At 48.7% G+C, this 8087-nt stretch overlaps 1 protein-coding gene across 1 annotated transcript; it reads left to right on the plus strand.

Annotated features, from left to right (window-relative positions):
- LOC135367563 (uncharacterized) lies at nt 1-6633 on the plus strand. Its single transcript, XM_064600854.1, has 4 exons — nt 1-132; nt 617-711; nt 1342-2089; nt 2149-6633. The coding sequence occupies exons 1-4, from the start codon at nt 1-3 to the stop codon at nt 6631-6633; spliced, it is 5460 nt and encodes a 1819-aa protein (XP_064456924.1).
- Nucleotides 6634-8087: the final 1454 nt, after the last annotated feature.

Below are 8087 nucleotides of genomic sequence, written 5' to 3' on the forward strand. Positions count from 1 at the left end.
ATGGCCAAGACTGCACAGGCCGTAAAGTACAGTAAAAAGAAGAAGAAGAAGAAGAAGAAAAAGGACAAGGATGAGAAAGGAAAGATGGCACATGACTGTAGACTGATCAGACGAACAGGGAGCAGCAGGAGCGTAACCTCAACTCCATCAGGAGCTCTGCCGATGCTGGACTTTTATTTTTTTTTTTTTTCATTCCTTGTTGGCGCCGCGAGGCAACTATGGCTATAAGCGGCGTACAGATGTAGACAGATGGAGAGAGGTACAGCAGGAATGTGTGGGGGACAAGGGGGGACAAGGGGGGTTAGTATGTGCGTCCTGTGCCGATATTCGTCTGGAAAGTCTTCAGAAAACTCCAGGGAAAACCTCAGACAGCGTAGGCTGTGGTAGTATTCGGTTCCACTACCTCCCAGTCTTAAGCACGACCTTGGCTACCACCACCGAGCGGCATGTCGCTGGTATATGTCGGACATTTGCTCACTCCCGAAGGCTCAAGACGGCCAAATGCTCACCGGACACTTGCTCGCTCTCAAGACGGCCAAATGCTCATCGGACATTTGCTCACTTCCAAAGGCTCAATACGGCCAAATGATCACCGGACATTTGCTCACTTCCAAAGGCTCAATACGGCCAAATGATCACCGGACATTTGCTCACTCCAAAGGCTCAAGGCGACAAATGCTCTCCAACCGTATCATTCCCCAATTTCCCAATGTGAGTTTTTTTTAACAGTATCATTCAGCTGTTACGTTGTCACTTTATTTGTGATACTATCGTGGCACGTATAGCAGCGCAGTTATTTCCATAAATATATTCTGTTATTGGAAATGAATTAATGACTCAAGTTTGCAAAATCTAAGTGCATCTAACGAGGAATTCCCTTCTTGCAGCGCGGTTCGATTCGTTTCTGTACAGCTCTCATACCAATGCGAATACAGTCGTATTCGCTTAGTACAAATGACCATTGTCGTCTTTTATTTCGTCACATACGCATACTGAATATTTCTGTTTTGTTTTTTGAATGCGTATCATGTATACTTCAGCAGTGATGGACGGTGAGAGGCTCATCCGCGTATCCTTACGAGATGACTTCATAGCTTATTGATTCGGCAAGTGGAAACTCCCTGTTGGATTTTGTGGGTGTGTTGAAGAGGAAAACGAGTTGTAATAAAAGAAAACGATCGGGTAGGCGCGAGGCCTGCATGCGATTGGAACTTTTGCTTCGAAAGCTGTTCGAGACAGTCTGGTTGTCTTCTGGGTCGCTAGTAGTTCCCCGTTCGGGTAGAAGAATATTCCACAACAGAATTTTGGTGCCGAAACCCGGGATTTATTCTCGCCCTTCAGCATGGAACCCGAAGCTTCTAGAGAGGACTGTTCAGATTCAGCTATTGATCGACTAAAGAAAAAGAGAGCCGTGGTACGTAGAGCTGCGACGAAAGTAATGAACGAACTTGATGTGATGTTGATCACGGAGACAACGCCAGTCGGTGCGTTTGAGGAAAAGGTGGAAGTCTTGAAGTTCAAAGAGAAAGAACTACAGAAGTTGGACTTGGAAATCGAAAGCCTAATCAGCATCGATGACCTGGACGACGAGGTGGAAGGTTCAGCAACGTATCAGGAGCGGATTGTCGTAACAAGGACTAGAGTGGACCGCAGGACAGCGACCACAGGAGCGATGAGACAGATTACCGTAGTGCCATCTTCAGTGGCACCGTCGGCTCCCATTGGAAGGACTCCTGCCACAGTGAAGCTTCCAAAGCTGGAGATTCCGAAGTTCAACGGCGATATTCGATCTTGGCAGTCCTTCTGGAATCAGTTCGTTTCGACGATAGACCAGAATACTAGACTCTCGAGCATTGACAAGTTCAAGTACCTCAAGAGTTACATTACAGGCAAAGCGGCATCGGCTATCGAGGGGCTCCAGATGACTGAAGAGAATTATCCCATTGCAACAGACATCTTGAAGGAAAGATTTGGAAGCAATAATCTTATTATTGACGACCATATGTCTCGTCTGCTGCACATAAAACATGTTCATGACGTAACCAACGTACAGAAGTTACGAGCAATGTTCGATGAGCTTCAAACCGGCGTACGAAGTCTCGAAGCCTTAGGAGTTAGCTCGAAAACCTACGGTGTCCTTCTCCTTAGCGTACTCAGAAGAGCTGGAACTTGCAGAACTTGGAATTCATCCGCAAGCATTCTACAACCTCGGAGAACGCCGATGGGGAGCTAGAGCTGTTCATCGACTTTCTAAAGAAGGAAGTGGAGACTCGTGAAAGAGGACAGCAGCATAGCCCTCGTCCAGAGCGCCGGAGTGGAAACCGATATCCTCCGCCTCCTTCAGCCTCAGTACTTGCATCAGGCGCTCACCCCGGCCGTCTTGATGAACACAAATGCATCTTCTGTTCCACTGAAGACCACGCATCTGCGGATTGCAATTCATCAATGCCCGTCTCCGAGCGCAAGGGTTTATTGAAGAAGGAAAATGGATGTTTCCGTTGCACCATGCGTAACCACACGTCACGATTCTGCAGAAGCATGAGATGGATGAAATGTTCAAAGTGCAGCGGGAGGCATGCGTCATCCATGTGCGAAGCAAGACAGAAAGAAGATAGAGACCAGTCATCAGCAGAAGCAACGTTACAGTCTTCACTGAAAGTAAAGGACCACGCGCGGTGCGCTCCACAACGAATTATTCTACAGACAGCACAGGCGTGGGCAGAAGGTGAACGGACCCGTCTTCTTGTTCGGATGATGCTAGACGGCGGAAGCCAGCGAACGTTCATACGTCGTGACATTTCTGAGAAGCTACGTTTGAGGGTACTCGATGAGGAAGATTTGAGCATCTTCACCTTCGGGGACGTAACATCCAAGGGCCATAGCAAATGTAAGAGAGTAGAGCTGTGGCTAAGGAGCCAATATGACCGAAGGCAGATACGTGTGGAAGCACTGGAAGTACCACATATCTGCACCGATTTGATGCAAGCTCCACCAGACATAATCAACAGGCATCTGAGGAACAAGGACATGCAGATTGCAGACACAACGCCATTGGGGTCTCGATGCGAGAATGGAATAGGATTCCTTATTGGGTGTGACTATTATTGGGAGGTGGTTACCGGAAACGTACGACGACTCGACGACAAGCTTGTTGCAATGGAGACAATTTTCGGGTGGACATTGCAAGGGCCTGCTGTGTCGTCAACAACCTCAACGGCAATTTGTTCATCAATCGTTGGCATCATGAGGGTGGTCGTTACCGAAAACAACGAGGAGCTATCCCAAAGGATGAGGTCATTCTGGGAGCTCAAACACATCGGTATCACCGACTCAAAGACAGAGCTGTGCGACAAAGGCGAGGTAATGCAACGATTAGGAGAATCCGTAAAATACGAGAATGGGAGGTATGAGGTCAGCCTTCCGTGGAAGCAAAACGCTGACAAACTTGCAGACAACAAGGATATGGCACTCAGTAGACTGCGCAGCCTCACAGCCCGTCTTATGAAAAACCAGAGTCTACTCCAGGAATATGACACAGGCATTCGGGAGTATTTGAAGAAAGGATTTGCCGAAGTTGTAACAGAGAGCGAAACCGTAACTGAACCGATTTTCTACATGCCTCACCAAGCAGTGATACGGAACAACAGGATAACGACAAAGCTTAGAATAGTCTTTGACGCTTCATCCCGATCTGAGGACCAGCTTTCGCTCAATGACACACTATCAGCCGGCCCAAATTTGAATCCGGATCTCACGACGCTGCTTTTGCGCTTTCGATTGTATAACATTGCAATTCTAGCTGACATAGAGAAGGCGTTCTTGCAGGTGTCCCTTTCAACAAAGGACAGAAACGCACTTCGTTTCATCTGGTACGAGAGTCTTCCCCAACCTGGCAAAGAACTGCCAAAGCTGGTCACCTGGAGGATGACGAGGGTGCCCTTTGGAGCCACTTCCAGCCCCTTTCTATTGGCGGCAACGATCCGGTACCACCTGAAGAGGATGATGGATCAGTATCCTGTCACTGCCAGAATACTTAGCGAGAACTTTTATGTGGACGACCTGGTGACGGGCGCAGATGATGTCGAAGAAGCAAAACGTACATGCAGAGAGGCATCGGAAATCATGACTACTGCGGGAATGCGACTTCGGAAGTGGACGTCGAATGTAAAGGATGTCCAAGAGTTCATGACGGAGGAGGCTGAAGGAGAGATACATGCACAAACGTCAAGCACGCCACAGCAAAAAGTGCTCGGTGTGGCATGGAACCCAGGGAAGGACGAGTTCCTATTTGACATGCAGTCGCTCCTCGATTTCCTACACAGTCGAAGAGACAACAAGCGATTCGTCTTGCAGGCGGTGGCACGCATATTTGACCCTTTCGGGTTTCTGACGCCGATGACGACAACTGTAAAAATACTCTTTCAAGAATTGTGGCGACTTGGGATCGAGTGGGACGAGCGGATCCCGGAGGACCTTTATAAAGGGTGGGACAAATGGTGCAATCAGCTTCCGGACATTCGTCACGTGTCTGTTCCCAGAAAGTTTGCAGAGGATGTGAGGCTTGCCTGCGTCAAGAAATCCTTACACACATTTTGCGACGCAAGCCCGAAGGCATACGGCGCAGTTATTTATTTGATTTGCAGCAAGCCTGGCGAGGAGCCACGTTGTTCGTTGGTGATCTCTAAAGCGAGGGTAGCACCGCTCAAGAAACTTTCGTTGCCGAGGTTAGAATTGATGGCAACGCTAATCGGAGCACGGCTAGCTCATTTCGTAAAGGAGGCGACGGACCTTCAAGGAATCGAGAGCTACTACTGGACGGACTCGACAGTTGCACTGCAGTGGATTAAGAGCAGTGCGGATAAATGGAAGCAGTTCGTGTCAAATCGGGTGATTGAGGTGCAACAATTGTCTAGCCCCGAGAACTGGCGCCATTGCCCAGGAAGAGAAAACCCGGCGGACCTGTTGACGCGAGGTATGCTCCCATCAACGCTAGCGGGTAATCGTACCTGGTGGAACGGACCTCAGTGGTTGTGCAGCCCTAAGCACAACTGGCCGACGACAAACTCGACACCAGTAGTGAGAGAAGTAGAGGCAGAAGAAAAGAAAGCTTCAGCAGCGCTTCATAATACCGCTGGATCGGAGTTGGTGCCAGTCCTCGACATTAACCGTTACAGTTCCTTCCTCCGGATGGTTCGTGTGACTGCTTGGGTCAAGCGCTTTAAAAATAACGCCCAAAGAGCATCACAGAGCCAAACTGGACCCCTGACCGCGAAGGAAATCGACGATGCTGAGAAGCACTGGATAAAAGCTGTTCAACGAGAAGTTTTTGGAGAAGAAATCAACAAGCTGAGGGCATCCCAGCCGTTGGACGGAAAATCTGCCATTCGCGATTTCAGTCCGTATCTAGATGACGACAACGTACTTCGGGTAGGAGGACGTCTACAATTTAGCGAGTCTAGAGAGTCAACCAAGCATCCCTTGCTTCTACCGGCCGACCATCATTTCACTTCTTTGTTAATCGAGAAGGAACATCTCCGGTTGCTTCACGGCGGGATTTGCGACACGCTAGGGCAGTTACGGGAACGATTTTGGATAATCAGAGGACGTCAAGCGGTAAAGAAGATTATCAAGAGATGTTTAGCCTGTCGAAAGCAAGCGTGCAAGCCAGCATCTGCACCAGTAGCGCCTTTACCGGCTGACAGGGTTACCAAATGCAAGCCATTCGACGTGACTGGCGTTGACTTCGCCGGACCGCTTTTGTACCGAGAAAGACGACGTGACCAAAAGTGCTATATAGCGTTGTTCACATGTGCCGTAACACGCGCGGTACATCTTGAGCTTGTCACCAGCATGTCGACGGATGCTTTCCTGTGGGCATTGAGACGCTTCGTTTCTAGAAGAGGAACTCCGACGACGCTTTATTCCGATAATGCGACGACCTTTAAGCGAGCCGCGAAGGACCTAAGGCTCATGGTCAAAATGGTGAAAAGCGAAACCGTTCAAGACTACTTCGCTAACCACAAGATACAATGGAAATACATTGCTGAGAGAGCCGCCTGGTGGGGCGGCTTCTGGGAGCGGCTGGTAAGAACGGTGAAAACAACGCTGCGGAAGGTGCTTGGGCGAAGTAGCCTCCATTTCGAAGGACTGACAACAGTACTCAGCGAAGTTGAAGCAGTAGTCAATTCGCGACCCCTGACTTTCACGTTCAGTGATACTGGAGAGCCACAGCCGTTGACACCATCCCACTTTTTAATCGGACAAAAGCTGACTAGTCTTCCTTCACTGAACTCGGCCAAGAATATGTCATCCACACCAGAGGAACTGAAGCGACGGTGGAAGTATCAGGTCGAAGTGACTGAAAGATTTTGGAATAGGTGGAGGAGAGAATATCTCCTAGAGTTAGCATCAGCGCATCGAGCACGACATGCGGACTGTCATCACTTGCGAGTTGACGACATCGTGCTGCTTCATGACGAAAAGGTGCCAAGGCACATGTGGAAAGTGTGCAGAATAACTGAGACGTTTCCTGGGCGAGATGGCACGGTCCGATCTTGCAAGATAATGTTACCGAATGGTTTCGAACTGCGGCGGCCAGTTCAGGCTGTATTTCCTCTCGAGTTGGTTGACTGATTATGAGCATCTGTTGCTCATTGCGGGGGAGATTGTTGGATTTTGTGGGTGTGTTGAAGAGGAAAACGAGTTGTAATAAAAGAAAACGATCGGGTAGGCGCGAGGCCTGCATGCGATTGGAACTTTTGCTTCGAAAGCTGTTCGAGACAGTCTGGTTGTCTTCTGGGTCGCTAGTAGTTCCCCGTTCGGGTAGAAGAATATTCCACAACACTCCCTTAGTGACTGAATCTGAAAAAGGCCATTCTGAAGTTCATATCCTCCGGGAGACCACCCATGGTTTGTGTATGCGAGGTTGAGTTCTTCGCTACGGATTAGGAAAAATGGAAGAGTTCTGTTCTGTTTGTGAACGAACGGTGAATGCAGTGGGTGGGCTCGGAATATTTTGGGTTCAATACCTCGAAAGAAAGAAAGAAAGAAGGAAGGAAAAAGAAGGAACGTGTCGTGATTCATATTTATAAAAAGCGAAAGTAAGTGAAAGCATCTGAGATTGAGACGACGTTGATTATCGAAGTCGTCAACTCTTCCACGGGCAACCGAAGCTTCTTTTGGCGGTTATGAATGTCAAAAAAGGTCGCTAAAAGTGACTGGATACATTGACGGTGTAAGTTCCAAAGGAGCAGAAACTGTAAGGGAGGCCTCACGAGAAAAGGAAAAACCTCAGGGTGGGCTCTAGGTTATTTTATAATGAGGTGAGCAATTGTCCGTCTTCAGCGTTTCATTGGTGAGCGATCGTCCGGGGAGCAAATGTCCAGTGAGCAACTGTCCGCGCGCCGCCTGGGGCATCCACCTGTATAGTGAAGTGAACTCAAAATGGTCCAAACACCGGGGAGTGGGCATTCTTTACTCCGAAGTATAGATGCACGTTCCGGCAGCACAGCACGTCAAGACAGGTAAAAGCAGTTTAAAAACAATTTGAAACATGACGTTTCGGGACCTATACCGGACCAATCAGACATGAAAAAAAGCCTGTGCATGCACAACGGCTGCTGACAACTACAGCTCGGTTCAGCCGATCGACAACCCATACTGGCAACTGTCCCGAGTTCCCAGGTGTCAATGCTGTAGATAAAAATGGAGTCCCAAGGGTTGCAATAAAACGCAATATCACTACGTCTAAAGCACCTGGAACAAGCATGTGGTTTTCAAGAAGTCCATGAATGACTGAATACCCTGATGGTGTTACACAAGAGTATCCGAGTGTATCTATCTGAATTGTGGAGTGGAAAAGGAGAGGCAAAGTGGCGTTGCAAATGGTTCTGGAACAGATAATGACAAAGTTGCATCGACGGGAGACATATATACGGAATACTGTCCATGTTTTCCCGGCATCATGATCGCCATCAAATTGCTGGGTCTCGTCGGGCAGTGGCACTCGGGATCGACCAAGTTTGATTCCCAGCCGGATCAATTGGGTCGCCTCGTCATACACAGGTACGGTAATGTGTTCACTATCA

This window comes from Ornithodoros turicata, chromosome 8 (genome assembly GCF_037126465.1).
Source record: "Ornithodoros turicata isolate Travis chromosome 8, ASM3712646v1, whole genome shotgun sequence".
Lineage (NCBI taxonomy): Eukaryota > Metazoa > Arthropoda > Arachnida > Ixodida > Argasidae > Ornithodoros > Ornithodoros turicata.

What these genes read in the sequence shown, in the direction of transcription:
- LOC135367563 (XM_064600854.1), top strand. Translation starts at nt 1, where the DNA reads ATGGCCAAGACTGCACAGGCCGTAAAGTACAGTAAAAAGAAGAAGAAG. An exon ending in TCATTCCCCAATTTCCCAAT is followed by an intron (nt 712 to 1,341) that starts GTGAGTTTTTTT and finishes CTCGCCCTTCAG; the next exon opens with CATGGAACCCGAAGCTTCTA. An exon ending in TCGATGAGCTTCAAACCGGC is followed by an intron (nt 2,090 to 2,148) that starts GTACGAAGTCTC and finishes CCTTCTCCTTAG; the next exon opens with CGTACTCAGAAGAGCTGGAA.